The 23,663-nt window shown below is 32.9% G+C and overlaps 1 protein-coding gene across 1 annotated transcript; it reads left to right on the plus strand.

The window, feature by feature from the left end:
• The first annotated feature begins 4,067 nt into the window (after positions 1 to 4,067).
• On the plus strand, positions 4,068 to 23,572 carry LOC119834471 (D(4) dopamine receptor). The gene is made up of 2 exons (XM_038358845.1): positions 4,068 to 4,488; positions 22,058 to 23,572. The coding sequence occupies exons 1-2, from the start codon at positions 4,313 to 4,315 to the stop codon at positions 23,343 to 23,345; spliced, it is 1,464 nt and encodes a 487-aa protein (XP_038214773.1). The 5' UTR covers positions 4,068 to 4,312; the 3' UTR covers positions 23,346 to 23,572.
• Positions 23,573 to 23,663: the final 91 nt, after the last annotated feature.

Genomic DNA, 23,663 nt, shown 5'->3' on the forward strand with positions numbered 1-23,663 from the left:
ATATGTATGTATAATTGATAAAGTTACCTTATCCATATTGTAGTATAATTTGATTGAAAACTTTTTAATGAAACGGCCATCTGGTTGTTTGATCTTACCGTAAGCAATAATAAGCAAATAAAAATTAAGAAAAACGTATCGGTATAAGATTGAAGAAGACATGAAAAATATTTCTATCACAACCAATCTACATGTATTGTAAGCTCTGATGTTTAATTCGCCATCCATCACAAAGTATAATCACAGGGTTGTGTCTTATTACACGATTTTTATCGCCCTCAGTCATGCAAAGCAAGCAGTACATTAAATAGTAAAGTCTAACACGCTTGGGCACGAATAGGCTCTAGGCCAGTTTGCAGAAGAAGGTCGTACCCCCACAAAATCGGCATGAGTGAAGGAGCCGGAAGTCTGTATTCTTTTCCTCACCCTTCCCAGTCCATTCTTTCATTGCCGTCGTCAGTCCTTTCCTTATCCCTTAAAAGCGTGCATCGCATTTGCTGAGGCCATAGGCGGTGGTGATCGCTTACAATTGAGCGAGCAACCAGCTCAGTTGCCCGCAACAGCACAAAAAAAAAAATAATTCTCTCAAAATGTTGAGCTATATAGGATGATATTTCAAGTCTCCCTCAAAGTGCTACAGATTACTGAGTTCAAACGAATTATTTGGAAGAGCCATTAAACTTTGCCGAAACATCACTGACACTTGTGACGTTTGTTGTCAATACATCAGCTAGTCTCTTGTTTCAAGCATAATAACCTTTAAACACGAAAATAAAAACTTATTCAACAAGTTGGCTCCATACGCCCTATGGTATTTGTACGTCTGCATAAGCTGCGCCAGAGGTAGTCGATTAGTCATCTACCATCTGTATTTTTGCCCATTAAAACTTGGCTTGCAAAAGATCACTCCTCATAGTGTAATGACCGAGAACCTGGGTCATTGCCAAGTCCCTAAATGGGCTCTAGGGTATGCCGAAGCTTTATTTCTTTCTCCAAGAAATTACATTTAATATTGCTATAAAAACTGATCTTTTACTGGTCTCAATAAACGTAATGATTGAAGTAATTATTTACCAGAGTAAGTTGGAGCTCGCTGTATTTAAAATAAAAGTGTTTGGCTTTTAGCATGATAGGATGCGAGGAACGGAATTGTAGTAAACATAAGTAACATGAACCTACTGTTCATTTACAGTTCATTCAATTTTGGTGAACTGATATTTCATTCCATTTGAATTTTCATCTATAAAAAAATGTTTCGATTTCTAGGTAATCCGTAAAGAGACATTTAAAGTTCAGAGTTAAGCTTAAAATTATCCAAACTGTAAAGAAAGCTTGCAATAGATTCTCCGAATCTGTCCATGTTTCTTAGATCTCAAATAGTTTGTAACTTGTACAGAGACACTTGAATTATTGCAAAATACTAAATTTTAAATAATAATTAATAGAACACGTGATTATTTTTGGGTGAACGAATCTACTCGCACTTGGCCGATAAATCTAAATAGATATTGGCAATATAAGATGCTGGTTTTCTTGACCTGTGCCTTGATGGAACTATATTCGAAGTTTTCGTCGAAGGTGAATTTGTGACTCAAAAGAATCAAATTCCTTTGAGTTTTTTGAGTTTCTTATTAATTTATTTTAGGATTGTATTTTCTTTCTCAATTTTTCAATATTCATAGGTATATACATATGCGATACTTTCCCTAACGTTACCCAGCTCGACCCAAGCATATAAAATAGCCTATGTCATTCCTGAACAGTGTAGCTTTAGTAAAAGTATTTCTATGATGAGCACAATATTTCGAAAGGTCCCCCATAAATTCGAGAGTTCAAAAATCCGAAGTAACCTTTTTACAATATTGGTATAGGAGTATCAATAAAAGTAATAAAATGGTATATATTTTAATCGATAAAGAAGCTAAGATCTTTCTTCTTGACAAGGGCAATTCAAAATAACTGAAATGTCCCTTTTTTTTTAATCGTGATGATTTAAAGGTTTAATAATTTTGTGAAGTTGAATAAAAAAAAAATACAAGCATTACTCATGGATTACGCATATATTATTTATCAAATACCGTCTGAGTCAACTGCACTCAAGTAAATCCATTGATAAATAATTCATTTCACTTTCTCAATGGATAGGTATCCTTGTAATCAAGGGAAAGGAAATATCTAGAAATCTAAACGGTTTTTAGTTGTGAGCCGTAATTAAACACGATCATTGTAAGATTTTATTTCCACAATGTCATTCCGTTCTCTGGCCAGTGATTTTCTACAGAGTTGTTGTAATCGATATTTTATTTTGATAAACATGTTTAATAATAATAATAATAAATTATTTAGCACCAATTTTAATGCAATAAATATAAAAAAGAAAATAAATTACAAACAAAACATAACATAGAGCCAAAAAGGCGGACTTATTGCTACTAAGCGATTTCTACCAGGCAACCTATGGGTAGGGTTTTTAAATATACAAAAAAAGATGTATATTAATCTTATGAATAGATTTCATCGTGTACAGTGCTAAAGCACGAAAAAATGATATAATACTATATAAGAACAAACTGAAAATATTATATATGTACTTATAAATATTAATAAATTCATTCTTATTGGATGTGGTTTATATATGTCACTACTTTTATAAATCAACGTATTATCAAAATGTAATTTTATTTTATAAATATAATTCAAATATAAAACAAAGTACACTTCATGTTCCTTTCATTATACATATATGCATAAATATTAAATATATTCAATTAATTACAATACTTTTTAACGGAATTAAACTTTTTAACGGATTTTAAACGCGATTTATCGTGGTCACGCTCGCTGTAATGAATAAATCGCGTTTAAAATCCGTTAAAAAGTTTTTAATTTCTAAAAGAATAACACTCGCATAAAATCAAACACAAGAAAATACTATAATAAACAAAATTATTACAAATGTGTATCGCATTTGAACCCGAAGGGCGTTGCTAAGGAATTATTGAAACAGCTATCGATTCAATAGAATTCGCTAGATTATCGTTCGAAATTTATCTTTCTTTTATTATGTTTCTTTCTAATTCTTTTATACATTGATACATAGTTGTAATCGGTTGTTTTAAAGAATAAACACATATGAACACACCACATTTGTTTAACTAGTTCCACATAATTTTATAAATTAAACGGACAATTTAATAAATGATAGCTTATTTTTGAAATAAGAGACACGAGTTAAAGGAACAAAGTATTATTAATTACATACTTTTAGATAACATACCAACATACCAAAATAACAAGATTATCATAGTAACGATTATGAATGTCAATATATAATTAGAACTGCAAAACAATAAAACACCATTAAATGGGTATGAGAGATTAAAATTGTTTTGTACAATGACAGCTTCAAGACGCTATAATTAAGTAGTTTCATTACGACATTAATATAGAAAACACATAAGTTTCAATCAAATTAGATTTTATTTCTTAAGACAATCCACATATTTAAATAATATGCAAAATAATCTTGGGAATCATTTAGAATTAGTAATGTTTTGTATTTTTTGACAAAACTCTTTTAAGGTTGCCAATTAAAAATATTCAATAATATTAAACAGATGCTTAGCAGTTTTTTAGCTTAGGTTATTAAACGCAATAATGCGTTTAATACGTATTGTTACTCAAAAGGAAAGGTAAGTTGATCGTGGTAGAGTCCAAACTCTACTTACTGAACTCTACATAAAAATTGTTTGCCACCTGTATTTGTGTCATTAAATATATTATGACGTTCACAAAACGATGGAAAGTTTTCATTGTTTATAAAATAAAGTTTTAAAACAAGACTTATTTCTTATAAGATCTGTATTTACTACGAGACTTCAGTAGACATTGTAGATGTGTAAAGATAATGCCATTATCTAATTGATATCTCTAATGTTATTTGAATCGAACATTTGAATAGCTTAAGGCCATACTCTACAGACGGAAACAACTCTACACAACATTTATCAGGCAGTTGTAGAGTTTTTGTAAAACGCACAATTTCAAATGTAACGGCCGAGAGAGAACATGTGCATCACGGAATGCATGTTAAAATTCAACGAGTGGAGCGGTGCGAGGCGCGGGACGGCGAGCGCACGGCACCGACCACTCCAAGCCGTAACGCGGACCGCGATCAGTTGTCAGCCGACAGCCACGCGAGAAAGACGCTGCTAACGTACAGCGTGTTCTCCAAAACTTAACGCGATTACTGCAGTGACTTAAACGAACTGAGAGTGTTGCGTGCAGTGCCAGTGGTAGTGATGACTTTTGCATGGAACAATCAACTGACTTGTCTTTTGGACGAGCGTTGACTGAGGGGATGGAAACGAAAGACCGGCTCGTCGAGGAGGTGGTGCTCCTTGCTCTGTTTTTGGTCTCGACCGCGGGCAACTCATTGGCCCTGTTGGTCTTCTGTCGACGACCTGGATTGAGGACGATTTCAAATCGGTAAGTTTCCAGTCACAACTTTTTTTTTAACAATTTCAGCATTTTTTAAAAGTAGGTTCACAGGACGTAAAACAATCGAGAATCAAGGCTGACTGGTTTCTAAAATTCAATGCGAAATTTTAAGATCCTCCACGCTTTACCCACGTAGATTAGAATGGACTGTATTACTTAAGTAGGTCTCACTTGTTAGCTATAAGTTAAACTCTACAAATGTAGAGTCGCAACTTGCAACGTTCAATGACATTAAGCTCTACATAACTATAACTTAAAAACAACTTCAAAAGTTACTTTCAACAGGTAGAGGTGGCGGTTAATATTACAAAATAAAACAAAACAAACTCCCCACAGAGTATGAACGTTTACAAAACTTGATTAATGTAAATCTATTTTGAATTTTGGATTTTTTGTCAAGCCGAACCATAGTAGTTGGGGCTTTGCCAAAGCCCATATTATTATTAGATCATTAGTACCGGTCGTCGTCTACCTGAGGCTTGCTATCGATAACAAAGCCAGTGTTAGTAATTTGAGTAAGCAACAAACATAATAGAGTAATGTACAGAGGTATCTGCAATGTATTTCATCAGACCTGAGAAGGTCGCGTATCATCGTTGAAAATAAAAAAATAGTTACAGTAACTGTGCTGTGACCAGTTATTCATTTCATAATCGCAAGTCATCAACGTCTAATAACTCTTAGTTGAATAAAGAAATCAGATAAATCATCATACATATATTTGTATCGTGTGTGTGATATTAATAACAACGTGAAGTTATTGCACTTGAAACTATTCTGCTGAAACACGCAAAATACTTATTAATAATTACTTTTCTTCACTTGAGACATTATACCATTTCACTGATATTTATGGAAGTCAGTTATTCAAGGTTGTTAAATTCTATCACGTAGTTTTATTGGAGACGCTCCGAAACAATTTATTCCATCGTATAATAAAGTGTACCTTCAGAATATTCCATTAGTTCAATCTATAATCAATTCAAGCCAATCTTTCAAACGGTATAAACCGTGGTTTCTGTGAATAAATATTTCGTCGCGTTCCCTATGAGTATTCAAATATCAAAGACTAAAAATATTTGCCCATAAATTAACCTAATTGCTTGATGAGAATGAGTGTGAAAACATTGACTGAGTCTATCACTCACACACGAGCGTTTCAGTGTATTGACGTATTTGCGGTGAAGATCAGAGAAATCTACCAAATGCCATAAAAATCTTGTAATCCGCACCAATGTTAAGAGCAAGCAGTTTCTTCGGGTCATTAATATTGAAGCGGTCCTATCAAATAATTGTTTCGAGTGTTGCTCAACTATACACTTAAGTCAATACTTAGTTATCTACATCGTAATGCCAATTGCAAATCTATTGAGCAAATGAGAAATGATGCAGAACATTAAATGCTTTTAACATTAAGATATACATTTAGGGTTGACGAATGCGGGTAGTTGTTTCGAGGTGTCTAAATCTAAAGTTTCTTATATCCATTGTAGTGTACAATTTTTATTGAATAAATATAAGGTTATTTAGAGAATTAAGTTAAATAAATATACTGTATGGATACAACATTTGATTGTCTATTGTCCAGAAATAACTATTAAAATGTGCCTAAATTCGAAAAAAAATCGTCGTCTAATAAACTTAATAATCCCTATCATTTAAAAACTCCCGAAATATCGGGATCTATGGCAACAGAACAGGCAACCCTGCATCCGAAAGGCAGTGGAAAATTACGTAGCGACCGCAACCAGAAAATAATGCTTGACACGTTTGATAAAGAAACAAACGTCCTCAATACCGGCTCCAGTGACATAATAATTATCGTAATATAAATAAATGTTTGTATTTACACGCTTTCTATCCGGTCTTTGAACTTTGATAAAGCTCCACATGGTACTGAGTCATGTTCTGACCCCAAGATAGTCGGGGGGTAATTGCAGCTCAATTGTTGTGGGTTGGATTCAGCTAGCATCCGCTGTTTAGCGAATGAATTTAAAACCGATAAATGTCAGTCAAACTAGATCGCGCAGTACTAGGTACTTGTCATTTTTTATTGGACGTGTCTTTTAAATTCAGCTTGGAGGTTGAATATTATCTGTCTACGTCTCTTTGCTAAGTGTGTTAATGTTTTTTTGAATAATTTCGCGGTTACGACGCACTAATTAAAGTTAAATTTTACTTTTGTGGCCTTTAAAAGTTCCTATTTTTAAGTGTAGAGAGATCATTCGAAATAATGAAGTTTTTAATTCTTCGATAAAATGTCTATTTTTACAATAATTAACAGTAAGTTTCGTATAATCCGATTATCGACAATATGCAGAATTTCGTACCCCGCTCATTATAAAGTCACGACTTATCAATTCATTCATACACCTCCATCTTGACGTCACTGTTGCGTATAGTTCGTATTTTTAAAACAAATTGGACATAAATTTACGAAAGTACACCTTAGAAATCTGCTTAGTATCACTAAATGGAGTTATTTCCACTGAGAATTAATCTTTGTGTTAATTTTTGGTGGAAGTCGTATATTCCACACAAAATTGATCTCCCATTTGAAACAGTGACGCGTTTTTCTATACCTTATATATTTTAAACAAGGCGAATGTAAACCATCACATATTATTTCCATGGTAAATGTATTTCTTAAACATATATTTCGAACAAAATATGGATTAATTTTGGCCCTATACCGTTTCTTATACATTTACCTTTTTACTACAATTTCAATGTAATCTTTTAAACAGACTTAAAATAATGAACTAAACGATCTTCCTCTCTCAGGGCTCTCCGCTTCTTATCGATATTTTCTGTTTCATCAAACATTGTAATCATAATTCCTTCATTAATAACAATAAAATAATTAACAAAAGGCCAAGGTGAAGGTTTTTATTTAAACGCAACACGTCAGTAACTAACGTTAACATGTCACTTGAATACATTTCTAATGAAGCAACAAATCGATTTAGTACTATCGAATTAATTAATATCGGTTTTGAAATAAGTTACTCTAGTACCCAACCATTAACCAATTCAAAGATGATGAAATTTACGGAATGCATAAGATTAATGCAACGAAAGTTGAAACTGTAATGAAATACCTTGACTTTACTAATGTTAGCCGTCCAAAAAACAATCAATACAGATTCAATTTACATTACCAAACCCATATTACACAAATTAAAAATACGCTTTTGTTTTTAACACTGATTGTATCATAATAATTATCTAAACATGACGTAATAGTTCGCGGAACATTCATACGATTAAATCTTATTTTAACATGTCATTTGGTCTATAATCTGACGAGAAGTGGTAAACAACAGTCCTTAACTCTATTAACAGTACAACTTACTAGTATTTGCACGGAAGTCTGTAATCTATGCAGACTATAGACAAATTGATTATTAATTATCTATGGGTTTCTTAGAACTATGGAATAATGATAGACTGTACATAAGTTAGGAGACCTCTTAAATTAGTAAATATCAATAGAAGATAATTTACATTAAATGTTTATAGTCAATTTATAAATACGAACAATATCTTCATAATTAATTAAAATGTGTTATTAACATTATATCATAATACACAATGTTTTTAATGTGCGTAAAAAAAGACCTATAAAAATAGTCATGATTTACCTGTTTTTGCTATGGAATAAACCGCAGTATTACAGCGTCATTGTTTCTTGGTAAATCTTATCCCAGGTAGACACGTTGAGATTTATGGTGTATGTACGAATCTTTAATTTTCTCAAACCTAGACTTTCATATTCCGAGAAGCTAGATTTTCTACATAAATATTTACTATTTAGGTCCAAATTCTAATCCATTTAAAACCATTACGATTTTATCTTAACTACATATTAATAAAACGACCTCATTCATTAATGAAATGAAATTATTAATTTGTTGGTTTTGCTGTCTAAACATCCGCTAACACAGATCTTTGCCTTGTACATTAAATAATAAATAAATATGTAGGAACCCCTAAAACGTTACTCAAATATTGATACCAATACATCGTAAATACGCGATGTATTAAATCGAAAACATTTAATGTTTTGGTTGCAACTAAAGGTCGCGTCGAAATTAGGTCAACAGATTATAAAGCAATCATAACACAGAGTATAAATAAAGATAATTTTTAAACTCCTTGACAGAGACATTGCACAGACGATCGACTTAACTTGCCCATTGATTTGAAGTGTGTCAAGAACTGAATTAACTCGGAGCTAGAACACTTGAAACTAGATTTACAATAATTACTTTCGCTGCTCCTTTTAACTTTTAGTTATTTTTTCCTCCAAATACAACAATATGGTTTTTATTGATATTTGCAAGTTATATAACGATATTTTGGCGCGTTTTCGTGCAGAGCACGCGTGCAAGCAATGGTAATACAATAAATTGTACAAGTTTGTAGTTCTAATGTATTGTATGTAAATATAAATACATTAAAATAAATGGCGAAAAAGAATTACATATGTCAGTACTGTCTTATGACGTAGCGCAATTTTAAAGATCATCGCTTGTTAAAGGGACAGTTCACAGTAAACAATAATTTAGCGCGACTATAACGTCAGCGCGTTGACGTGCATCACCTACTAATTTTGCTATTAAAAAACATAAAAAACTGAATACGTATAATGGATTAGGATAGATATTAGGACAATAAACCCGAAACTCAGTTATTATTATGAATTATGTATGTGTATTTGTACGCTAATCAAAAGCTAATTGTATAAGGAATTTTCCACAATTATTTGAATTCATGTTAAATGCCAACAAATACGAGAGCATTAAGTGCCCGTGCTAATGATGGTATCAGTTTACCAATGTGACTTTCTAAGAGCATTTCTGTAACAAATACATGGTTATTATTTAATTACCCTAATGTACGTATGTAAAATAACATATGCATTTTGCTTTTAATTTTTTAACTACAATACAGAAAATAGCGGGAAAGCAGCCGTTCTAAATTTAAAATAAGACGCAGATTAAAAAAGAGATTTCGAATTCGTTTTTAAAAGCCAGTGTAACATTTTCACAGACCGTGTTTAGGCGCAAATGTTAAATCAACCGTGAAAATTGGAACAACTATAGTCGACTTGCATTAATTGTTGGTGTTCAGTGACATTAAGTTATTCCTTATTTCCTTTATAGTCTTGAATAAACTAATGGCATTGAAAGTAAAGAGCAATGGCGTATGATAAAGAATACAATGTAAAATTATGAAAGCAGCTGATTACACACGTCGATTGTTGTTCATTTGAGTGCGGATGTTACACCCATAAATGATCGTGAAATGTATGTTTTTACAAAATGCGTTAATAAATATTCCTAGACATATTTTAATACCGAGCATCCGGAACAAAAGTTAATAACTAGACAAAAATAATTATATATACTTTCTATTTACGATGTATGTAATGCATGGATTGATAATTTTTATTAAAAATAAATAAGAAAACGTTAAATCGAATTTTGTAATATGGCACTTGTAATTTCAAGTAGGTGCAACAATAGAAAAAAGCTGCAATACCAATCGCAATATTCCTACAATGTATAAAATGTACCTTGATAGGATTTGAATTCCGTAGTTGTCAAAGGTAACAAGGTCTTTTACTAAACAATCAATAGGTACCTTGTAATAATTGTAGCCATTTCGTAAACAATAGAGATTGAATAAGAATATAAAATCACGTAACATTATGTTCCTTGTTTGTGTTACAAAATTTACTATACTATTGTTCTTTTTAAATGGTTAGGTTTTTCGATCCGGGTTAAAATTATTGTAATTTATACATCATGTCTGTCTACGACTCCAAATATTTTTTTAAGGTTGAAATAGTTGTTATAGATTTTAATGCTTCAAATACCAACTCATTTACGTTAGTACTTCAAGTAAAGGCAACGAAAGAAGGAAGGAACAAAACATTTATTTGGAGGAATAATATCACGGAGTTCTATCTATAAACACGCAAAATATCTATTCTGTAAGTATCATGGTGGAATAGCGACGGAAAACTAAAATATTTCACTCAAACGGATCCGGTTGTATTCAGCTCACAGTTTGACAAATGACTGATATAACTTTCTTTATGAACCAAACGAACGCTACAACTTTCGAAGCGCCTCATCGAATGTCATATCACAATCATTAAATAACAGCCACTTAAATGTTCAAATACATGAAATTAAAGCGTTCTCCAAATTAAAATAACGAATGAAACAAACCTATAAAGTTACGGGGCATTAATTATTCGCAAACAAGGCGAGATTTAGGCGATCGCTGTATAATTTTAAACTTAAGCCATGTATTATATGTGTCATAGACATTCACGCGGAGAGCTCATGATAGATTCGTGGTAGATAATCATTTTTTCGGCGGTAAAATTCAAATTCTATGCGCACAATACGCTCTATTATATTCAGTATTATTCTGTAAATTTATTTAATACTGTATATACCAGAAAGTATTATGCCACGCATATGTAATAGGCTCGTTTTCGATATATACAATCTGTGACAGAAATTGTCTCATCGAGTTCGCGAAGGTTATCTGTTCCCGACAATTTTGGCGGGTATTTTTGGCTAATTTGCACATGAATGTCACCGGAAACTTGTTAGACGATGCTCCATTCAAAACCGAGAGTACTGTGTCGAATTATGAGCCCGATTGGTGAGTTCTTTATCATTGAGCATGAGGAACAATGAACTACCGAAAAATAAAACATCAATATTCTTCAATCAATTTAACCAAGGCCAAACATTATATGCGGTAAATAAAAAAAAAATTGTATCGTACAATCGTATCATTAAAAGATAATCATATATTTCATTGTCTTGTACGAGTAACGTAAGAACAAAATAATGATGCATCTTTTCGTTTTCAACAACAATACATCTAAAAAATAATTCTACAACCTTTAGAAAAAAAAGATAAAATATCTACAAACACTCTCAGTCTAGTATATAACCAGGCACTACTAGAATCTACAATAACGCAATGCAATGATTGTGACATTTATTACTTTATAATTTTGTTGAATAATTATCCCTGATTATTTCCAATACTGGCAACCCTAATCGTGGCTAACAATACGTTATTATGGATATAGGGTTTGGTTAGCAACAATATTATTTTGAGAATGAGTCATTATCTAAATAGGAAACTGGTCCAATCTATAATGTCCTGTTCGACCATATTTAATTTATTCAATAGCCTTATAAGCCCGCACAACAAAACATTGATATAATATAAAAATAGAATGAAGTAATTGTCTGTAGTTGTTTCATTATATAATTATTAGATTAAAATAATATGTACTTTGATAATACAATAGGTATTTTAATTTAACGTTTAACTATCTAAAGGGATAGAAACTGCGAAACAGATTTAAATCTTTTGGATGGCGATGTACGTGGAATCTAATAATATTTCATCAATGACATTTAAGTTATCTACCCAGAAATGTCATTTAATTATATAAACAATCTCGATTCGATATTTTAACATATCTTAGCAACATCGTAGTTTTTTTTATTTGGCCATACATAATAAAAAGTTAATATGTCGATTGACAAATGTTTGTTCCAGTTTTCAGAGTGTTGCCAATTAATTTTCAACTATTTCTTCGAATTTTTTTCAGTTTTTTCACATGTTTTGATAGTGTACAATTAAAAAATGTCTTCTCATTTTAAATTGAGATTGATTGATTGAATCTTGACTATTTAGATAAATTAATTACATTCTTTACTTATGTATTTAGTTATCTGTAAACGTTACATTATTATTGCAATCATAAGAGCAATGTAGTTTTAACATTATTTGTGGTATTATTTATAGGCTGCACCAATATTATGACTTGTCTATTGTTACTCTATAGCTTAAGGACTGACATCTTTACCAAACAATAAAATTTTTGTGTTATTTTTATGCAAACTAAATGTAAAAGGCTACTTTTAAAACATGTAATCATTATTTTATATGATTTTTATCATGCTATCATATACGATTTTGATCATTGATAATAAACGGTCATTGAAATGCTTTCCACAAAGATTGCATTGTTGCCATAAACCGAACGTGCAATATCATATTACTTTTGCAATAATTGCTCAACTACTTCCTATCTGTAATAACACTTCACGGTCACCCATGCTTTAAAACAGCAATTAACTGCAAATTGGAAGTTAACTATTCAAATATAATCTGTCTCACATTGGATTTACTGTGTGAAGGTAGCCCTAAGGCCGTTGCATGCTAAATAATTTTTATTTTCATCTACATCTTATTCTTCTGCATACAATAACTTATAATTACGTCATTTAACATTTATCGGTTCTAAATTCGAATTTCGCGCGCTTTTTCATTGTTAATGTTAATCTTGACGTAAGTAATTGAGAGTAATGGTGTTGAACGTTATAAATCTTCATTTCACAGTTTTCAAACCTTGACCGTGAAATGTTCATTCATTATCGTGCTCTTAATTGGCTAAATAAATTGTAACCATTGATCATTTCGACGAAACGTTGGTTGAGTTTTTTTGCGGAAAAACTTTGCGCGGCTTTGGTAAATTTATTATCTGTCTCATGGTTTTCATCGATTCCGATGTACATATAATTTATATTTAAATATTTTTTTATGTTATACGAAAGTCACAAAGGCTGATTAATTTGTGTATAACAAACGTTTTGTTCGTTTTGCCCACTAGACATTGAATTATTATTCATAAAAACAGTTGCAAATCGATTGAGGATCATTATTGGCGGGCCGCCATCTTTTGTTACTAATTGCCTGCCATTGACGTAAGACTAAACTTTTGGCTAAGTACTTTTGCCCAATGTCATTTGTTTAATTTGGTTATTGTATGTGTATTGGTATTAATTATTGTCCGAGAAGCTTCTAGAGCTATTCATTTTAGGAACTGAGAAACATTTCTCATAACGCTTAATATGGATGGACTACTCTAACGCGGTAAAACCTTGAATACATGTTTCTTAGGAACATAATAGTCTATGTGTGCGTTACGTCCTTTATGTGTGTGGGACAACACATGGATTCCCAGTCTCGTCCGTCATATATACCTACATAAACAGTCTGTAGCATAAACTTCTTTTGTTCTATCTGATCCTGGTATCCACTGTCTAACAGAAAGACAATAGCATTGGTTACAATGCAATGTACTCCTAGAAATAATTAATAATCTTGTTTTACTACTGAGGTTTTAACACTAACCACATACGAAACTCATACAAAATTTCGTAATGGTAATACGGCAAAAGGTGATTGTCAAATAAATTCGATAGGTGTGAATCACATGCGCCGCATTCAATTTTATAAAATAAACTTGTCCAGAGTTGGGCCAAGAATATTAAAATGCTTATCATTATTTAATTGTACAGATCACAGGTGCGCGATATTTTTGGTTCGGGGGCCACTCGCCATTGATATAAAATACAATAAAAATTAATATTCGTTTTAAACAAGGGATTGATTATCAATACGTGTACATTGAAACCAGCCGGGTTGCATTCGATACATTATTCAACATTCATCATCGAGGAAGGCCGTCGCTTCGAATGCGACGGTTTTGTATTCTAAATAGATTCCATATGAAAAGGACAAAAGAACTTAAATAGCGTTTTGGATAAGTATACGACAGCAATTAATAACGGCATATCACGTAACGTTATAATCGTCTGCGTTAGATTCACTGAAAGATTTCACGAACAGGCTGTCTTTTTTCGTTACCTATAAGTGAAAGAGACGAAATATTAATTAAAGGGGAGAACTTACATTAGGGTAAAGGTGAAAGGACTCATTATATAGTTTAGATCCTTAAAGCTTTTATGAAACACGAATTTGTTTGTACGATCTCGTCATGTTTCAGTTCGTTGACTTGCGTATGAAATTTTCTAAAAATAGAGGATTTCTTTAATATTTTTAGGCCGCAAATTAGGTTAGGATATAATGGCTGACAATGGAAACTGCAATAACTTGTTATTGATCAACGCTAATTGTTTTTCAATTGTTATAGTGTTAAAGTTAAATTATTTCTTTAAATAAAATTATTATATTTTATTATACGATTAAATCATCAATTAGATGAGTTAAATAGTCACAGACAAAGTTATTACGTACTTTTAGTCAGTAATAGTTCATTAACGTTTGAGCTATGAAATTGCCTTAAAAAATAAGAAACTATAGCTAAATAATACAAAGGTTCACATAACCTTAACTGTTCATAGGATTATATATTTATTTTTGTGTCTAGTAAATATTTATAATATGTTATGTTTTAAAGAATTCAAGGTGACTTAACATTATGCGTAACAAATAAACGACTTAGTTAAAAGTAGTAAGACGGATGTTAATTTCCTTAAAAATTGCATGAATACTAATAAATCATATATAACTCAAATCAACGTCAAAATAATGTGATTGTGAAGTGAGATTCATCATTTTAATAATCTTGAGTATATTTAATTTTTTTTTATGTAATTTTTTTAGAATATACAGTGCGAAAGAAATACTGACTTTTGAAGAAAAAAGCATTTTCCTTTTTTCGACTTTAAGTTATGCTAGCATAGATAAAAAAACGTTTTAACTTAATACAGATAACGTATTGTTTTGACATGTAAATGTAAACATGACAGAAACTAACACTAAAAGCTAGACATTAATGCGGAAATTCATCCGGAAACAAGCGAAGAAATAATCACTCACACAGTCTTTTGTCATTGCACTTCCTATAAGCCTTTCCCAATATTACCTTAACCTTTTCGTTTTACGTCAGTTCCCGTCAAAATTTATTGCGGCCATTGTTTTTCGTTTGATGGATGGTGCCCAATATAGTTTAAAGAAGTTCTGTATGTTTGTCAATCAAATGCGGATTCCATTATTTGAAATGAGAAATGGAACGTCATATTGATGTTATAATATTATTTTAGTACACTTGAAGTTGTATATCAAAACAGGACATTTCATAGAAAATGTATAGAACTGGAAACATAGACTGCTAGAACTAAGAAATTTGCTTTTTATCAAAATCTACGAATGAAATTATATTTTTCTTTATCTCTTTAGCATCGTTAAAGAGATAAAGAAAGAAAGAAAGGTTTAAGAATATTAAATATACGCTTTATATATTGTAATGTTAACTTTACAAAGTTTTTCATCAAATTTTAAATTAGCTCTCAGCGTTGTTAACGTAGTTTATATATAAACTATGATCAAACGGTGTTTACAAAAACTCGTAAATTTTCGTCATCACCTTTCACCTGTACAAACAATTGTTAAATATTGTATTATAAGCAACATAGTATGATCTTACGATTTTTATAATATATTAGTGTTCATCGTTTTACTTTAAAAAATACGTTGCATTTTAGGAGTTTTCAAAAGTTTTTTAACCTTTGGAATATCCCTTGCACAACTTAAATTCAACTATAAATATTATTATATAAAATCATTGTATATATTTCCCAGTATATTATATACAGCTGTTTTTAACCTCAACAAAGCTTACGCTATAGGATAGACAATTAGATACACACATTTTTAATAAGACTATACTATAAATTGCCTCACCTAACCCTTTTTAATACTTAAAAAATTATCTCATATATAGCAGTGTAAGTAACAATCAATAGATCCTTACAGAGTGAGCTGGCAAACGTAGAGAGATTGTCCTTTCTAGTTCTGTGGGATTTAGAACTGGTTTGATGACTTTTACTATTTGGCTCCAACATTGGAACAAACGTTTGGCAAATAGTTGTATTGTAATACACTAGATAAAATACACATAGAGTGTACTAAGCGAAAGTGAATAATACGCATTCCATATAAGATCGAACTAAATACTGAAAGTAATGAAGTTAAAACGGAATATGCTATTATTGTCTGAACTATTAACACGGAAAACAAAAAAAAAAAACACGTATCGGGCGACATCGCAATATCGATTAGGAATTGATGCTATGGATTAATTCGTATTAATTATTCACGCAATTATTTCCATGCCATCCATACAACACGTGAATAGCTGCATTATATTTTTATTCTACATTCAACTCAACAAAAAGTTTGTTACAACTGGCAATACTTTGATTGATAATTCGTAGTAGACGTAGTGAGTTATGATTGCAACTCAAAACAATGGCCTCTGATTTCCACGGCCTGAATTCACAAAGTATTATTAAATGACTCATTAGTGCCTTTACGAGAGGATATTAACGGACATCCATCTTCGCGCAAATTTGGTCTCGTTGGTCATGGTCATACATTTTTTAGAGGTTATGTTTTCGCCTTGACGGCAAAGGAAGTTATCTATGGCAACATTCATAGAATCATATTCTAAATTTATTACTATTGCATACTAATATGTACATACAAAATAACAGCTTATTCGTTATCAACAAAGAATTTTTACGATGCATCGTAAATATTTTTCGTGTTACTAAACATTATGGTTTTGTCCATTTTAATGCTTTTAAAATGCAATTCGTGTAATGATATTTGTTATCTGTGTGGTTTGTTTATAAGTGTTTATTTTTATGGAAGATTTCTTAAAATCAATTTACTACGACGTACTTATATATACCTATTTTGTTAAATTCTTGTCTTGCATAGGTAGTGTAAACAAAACACGGATAAAACTATAGCGTAAGTATGAAAGAAAATAGGAAATTTTCAATTCGATATGCCTATTGTTGATTATAATTAGTTTTGCTAGTATTTATGTTTCTTATCAATGTAGTGCGATAGGTTACGATTTTGAGTTCAACAAAATCCTATCCTACTAATATCATAAATGTGAAAGTTTGTAATATGTGTTTGTTACTCTTTCACGCAAACTACTACTGAACTGCAATGAAATTTGATACGTAGATAGCTGGACAACTGGAAAAACATATAGGCAACTTTTTATTCGACATTCCTACGGGATGCAAACTTACGCGGGTGAAACCGCGGGGCACAGCTAGTTTCTTCATATATACTTCATATGTTAACTACAATTAAGTTTATTTCGTTCTTATTGTTGCGTTATCTTAAACGCTTGTAATTAAAAACGAATAAATGGAATTACTCGATGAAATAATGAAATCAGAATAAAACATGGGAGAGAAGTAAAGGTAACGGTTTACCTTAGAAATAGCTAAAATCATTATATGTTTCATCTAAATGCCTTACATAGTTTATATTACGTTCACGAGTTGGTTTTGAATATTACGACGGTATTAATTTATTCCGTGTGATATTGTGATAATATCTATAACAAAAGAATTAATTACGAGTAATTTCTAGATATAAAAACGGATTTTCCACATCCTGGTCATTAAATACATATTTCTTGTACACACAAGTTGTAAATCTTCAATATAATATGCGAAAGTGGGTTTGTTCATAAGAGCCACCGATTGGCGTAGGTTAGTTTTTGCATAGCTGGTCAGAAAGTGACATAGACTGTGATTTATTAATACAGCTCGAGCGAAGTCGGGATGGAGGATGTGTTATACAAAACACCACATTGTTTCTAGGAAAAAAACGAATAACTTTAACGATTACTAAGTTCTTCTTCTAAGTTCTAAGTGAAGTTGTTTACTGTTCTCATAAAATAGACTAATATAATATCTATCTCTTTTATTATTGTTTTGTTATTGGGGCAAACTAGACTGAAATATGATGATGAAATAATGTCGTAATCAAAAAGGAAAAAAAATCAAAAGTCATAAGAAAATTATGCCTTCATCATGATCATCATCATCATCAGCGCATTTATATGTTCCCACTGCTGGGACACAGGCCTCCTATGAGGGTTCAGGCCATAATCCACCACGCTAGCCAAGTGCGGGTTGGCAAATGTCGCATGTCGCTGTACTTTTGATTCTTGGACACGACATAATTATACCTTAATATCGTATAAATTCAGACGATGCATCCGCACTAATGAACTTTAGATACGTTTTGAAATTGTTAACCAAATACAGATAAACATAATATGTTTCTAGATGTATTCGCGCCGGGGTTTCCCCGGCCTTGTGCCACTTAATAAACTCGATTTAATATGATATGTTTTTAACAAATGCGATAAAAAACTCTCTTGATTAAGAATGTTGTTTATAAGTTTGATTTTTTGTTTAAATTTATAGTTAAAATTTGCAGTTAAATTGAGTACAGTTTGGTTGGTTCGTGTAATTATTTTTAGTGTCGTGTCGATTCTAAAATATGCTATAACAATTAACTAATCGTACATATAAGCGATCTCCATGTCGTATTTTAAAGATATCTCTATATGAGCTTAGGTCAAGAAATAACGATGAAGTGTGTAATGATTGATTTATTTCTATTATTCTTATCTGTCATATACTTACGTTTCATTCAAAGAGATTTCATTCAATAGTCTATAAGCGTATCAGAAAACAATTTAAAAAACTTGGAAAAACACACGTCACGTTTTTATATTAAAGTTGCAATTAATCTGGCATTGAGTGGATTTTTTTGATGATTTTGGCGCTCGTTAAAGTAATTTATCGCTTAAAAGTGGAACGACTCCATCAAATGATGATTTTTTGACACACTTTAAAAGTTTCCTCTAGTTTTCTAAACATCTGACGCAAATTTTTCAAGGTACGCCATATAATAAATTCGTTTCTGTGAATATGATTTTTTTATTACCTTCCTTTAGAAGTTTTTCGAAGACTTTGGCGTATATGTATTTCAAAACAGTATGTCATTTTTATTTACTGATAAAAATACATGTATTTATATACATTGTCACATAAAATTATTTCCTCACCAATGAAATTACTATACTTAAAACTTGTCTATAAAAACTTTTGTATAAGCTTTTGAATCAAATGTTATTTAACAATTAACTGTAGATTTGAACTGCTGTCTTTACAAAGAAAGAACTGCCTAGATGTTGTTTGTAATTAAGAGGACAAAATGTTAATAAAATGTGTATTGGTTGAACTAATCTAATCCCAGTATAATTTTACATCATAGGTCTTAATCAATTCCTAACTCTTGGTATCTCGTCAATATGTCATGACATGAAACTATAAAATATCTTACTCTAGCATTAACTTATCCATTATTAATTTAGTTAATCTCACGTAAAACGAAACATAATATAATACTGTATATAAAATCACGTATTTTCTGACCTCGGCATAATTTACCGTCTTGCAATAAGAATTGTAACATTTCCTTTACTTCTATGACTGCTATATTGTATAGTATTTTAAAATTCACTTGCGAAAAATTGAATAGCTTTGTGTTGTTGACGTTTATGTGCACTCGTAAATATAAAAATTGTCTTTAAGCTGTATTTCCTTTATCTCTATGAATAAAAATCTGTATGAATATTAATCAAGAAGGCCTCGACTTATTTTGCACATGTTTTTTTGTTGTTGTTGAGTTTGCTTCTGTCAGGGGGGAGGGTCTCTAAACAAACTTAAGGAGACACCTAAGAAACAAAATAAATTAGCTCTAAAATAAAAAAATAACATTTTATGATTATTTATCGTAAAAGACGGGACAACGTCTATCGGGTCAGTTAATTATATAAAACCAAGTATTATATCAGTTATTTAGTTAGAGATAAGCGATTTCTATTTCAGTCATTATATCAGCGCAGGAACATATTATCATCTGATGTATGACTGGTGTGATGGCCTTGTCTGATTAGGTTTTGGCTAGTCTCCTAGTTAATTAAATAAAATACGGAATTCTCAAACCTATTTATATTTGATTAGGAAGTTCATCAGTATTCGATATTATATTTTTATATAAAGACGTTTACTTGTATGATTATTTCCTAATAATAAAAATACTAGTGAACTATTTATGTATTAGTTATTTAAAAAGATTAAGATACAACAGATTTGCCGAAAGCCGCAAGCTCTTGCGGAGATTAATTCTCACCATAATTTTATGAAAGGTCATTCTAAAACCATCAAGTCGGCATAAACAATATTCATTCCCTGTAAACGATGCCAGATCCATTAATTCTAAAAAGCGATTCCGCCTACATGCCCTGATATATTCATAATGCATATATTACATTTGTTTTTCAAATACACCATGAACGAAGGTCCAGAACCCAATGTCACAGCAGCAAGGGCACTCCTGCATATGTAGAGAGGATCTTTCTGGATGTTTATTAAAACATTATTATGTTACCATGCGGCTTGTGCCGATGATAGTCCATGGGCTTCTAAGGAACTCATAGGGAAATGGCGGATGATTGCGGTTAAAAACAGATTTATTGTTTTTAAAAATATTTTCGGGAATATTATGTGAATATAAAATCTAGTTCTATGTGAATTTTTTGTCAGGAGTAATAAAGAGGTACCCTTACTAATGTTATAAATGCCATAGGTGTTTACTTAAAGTTGGTGGTATAATTATTAACCTAAAAGAACTAACATTCAAAACAATGATTATTATTATTTAAACGTTGTTAAGTCACTTAATATTCACCTTGATTGAGAATAATATTACTAATTACATTGATTAACATTTGAGATAAAGACTGGATAAAAGATTTTCTTCAAAGTCTTGTGTGCTTAGTAATAAATAAAAAAACCCTTCAAAATATACACCATTAATTGAAATAAAAAGCAGGTAATAAAACTTTACGATTCATAATTTCTTATTTCAAGAACATCTTAAACATAAAAGACAATTTAAATTTGTCGAAATGTTATCTAAAATAAAATAAAACAATACATTGCTTGTCTAAATAACTTTATTCACATGTTATGTGTCTATCTACATCTCCTAAGGTTATTTCGAGAAACAACCTTTCCTTGGAGCGCGTTATAGAAAGTCAACAAAAATAAAGGTTCAGGTTTATCAAATAAATGTTTTAATAGATACTGTTATACGTATATCGCGCAAATCGCTATAAAAATTTAATTATTTATGTGAACAGGTTTATCTTATTTACAAACGTGTCGCAATATTGTCTAATATTTTACGCACGCCCTTGAATTTACGCTAAATGTTAAAATTATTTAAAACTAAATATATTTAAACATACCTAGACGTATAATTAACAACGACTGTGTGTTTTATATCTCAACCTTACAAAATGAGTGCGGTCGTTACCTAAGGCTGTAATAGCTATCGAAATTAATACACTTTAATGACTAATTCAATCATAACAGCGTGCCACAGATATAATCACGTTAGAAGCTTTGCGAAACACTCAACAGTTCTTAGTTCTAGCGTCAAGTAGATACATTTGATGTTTCGAAACGTATTCGTATCAACAGGACAATGAAAACGCTTACGTAACTAGATCTTAATCTTGGTAAAAAACCTCGGGCCCGCTAGTGTCGAAGGACAAGTGCATTCTGGCCTGTTCTACGTGCTCACACTCTATTTCGGTATATTGACATATGATGTAGGGACATGTTTTTAAACACGAATAGTTTTGGTTTGCGTCAAACAAATCGAAAACATGCATGTTCTTTATTTCATTGTTTTCAAACTGTAGTACATGAATCATGCTCAATGAGGTTTCTTATTGTTACAGATTTGTCATCAATCTGCTGGCGACGAATCTCGTGACTACCTCCCTGCTCGCGCCCGCGTTGTTTGGCGAGCACTCGGCGAGGGAGGCAGCGGGTTGGGTCGAGGCTGGAGACGCCGCCGCCTCGGCGTGCAGCTTGGCAGCATTGCTAGCTGTTATGCTCATCGCTGTGGACCAGCACCACGCAGTCACCGACCCGCTCCGTTGTCACACGAGGCTTCTTCAGCGCCGCCCTGCTTCACTTTGTGCAGCCACGTGGCTGATTGCAGCCGGAGCAGCCTCCACTCGTGCAGCCATCGCCGTCTTCAGATACTACTACCCCGTCAAACCAGCCGTTCAGGCAGTCGAGCTAGCGTATTACGTCGTGTACTTAATAGCTGGAGTCGTTGTTCCGGTAGCCGTCGTCTGCATCATGTATGCAAGGATATACCGCGCGGCGAGATCGTCCGGTCTCAGAGCACGTGCTCATGGGGCCAGCGCTCTGCAGTTACATGAACCTCAAATCAACTTGCCAGACTTGATAGAAGAAGGTGAAGGATTGACTTTGAAAATTGATGTGCCAGAAAATGGAGAGACCGATCGCAAGTTCGGTCCGTTCCTATTGCCGCCAGAGCGACCTGTCCGCTGCCCTTCTGTCGCGAGTCTCAGAAACGCACGAAGAGAGGGCAAATCGAATGAAGATTTAAGGAAAGGCTTGCCTGCGGTGAGCTCGGCGCCATCTCTCGCCGCACCTTTATTATCTGTGCAACCGAGAACGCCTGCTCCTTCAAACAATGGATCGAGGATAACGTCTATCCGGTGTCGAATATCGAACGCTTCTTTGTTTAGATATAGAGAAGAATCTCGTGCAGCCCGAGTTGGACTATTAACGGGTGCATTAGTGATGTTGCATGTGCCGCACGCGGCGGCTGCGGTGGTATCGGCCGCCGTACCGGGCCTAGCAGCTTGTGTACGGACTCCTGCGTTAGCGTTACTGTTGCTTGCTTCAGCAGCATCGCCATTCCTATTTGCGTTACGTTCGCGCCGTGTGCAGCGTGAAGCGCGGCGGCTTTTGCTTCCTGAGAAGAGCGCGTGGGATAGAGCGTCTGGGGCTGCCTCGGCGGCGGCGGCGGACGGTCAGCGCGCGCGGGCCGCTCTCGAGCTGCTACGGACGCTGTCTCCAGGCAGCGATGGGAGAGAAAATGGAGAGAACCGTGCGTCGGTTTCGGGAAACGGCTCTGAGGCGGGTGCGTGCCGCAGTTCCTTCAGCTCCGGCGGCAGCACGCAGCTGTCGTCGGCGTCGGACGAGTGACCGTCGCTTTCCGACCCGCGCGCCCCGCGGGTCCGCTTCTCTTTGCGCCCCACCGCTCTACTCATCTGTGATACTAGGTTAAGACGCCCCGCGCTCGGCGCGACCGTTAGACTGATTTAGCATAAGTTAATTTATTAATGTGTCCATGTACCTTTCCGCTGAGCGGAGCATTTTACTACCTGATACTGATAAATGTAATAGAAAATATAAAATTCGATTTGAAATGATGCACTGTTTGATTTCACGACCCTAATAATCTGCTTATAAATAACATGTTATATTCATGAACCAGAAGTAGTGAAGGTTGTCAGTAAAACA

The sequence above is a fragment of the Zerene cesonia genome, chromosome 2, assembly GCF_012273895.1.
Source record: "Zerene cesonia ecotype Mississippi chromosome 2, Zerene_cesonia_1.1, whole genome shotgun sequence".
Lineage (NCBI taxonomy): Eukaryota > Metazoa > Arthropoda > Insecta > Lepidoptera > Pieridae > Zerene > Zerene cesonia.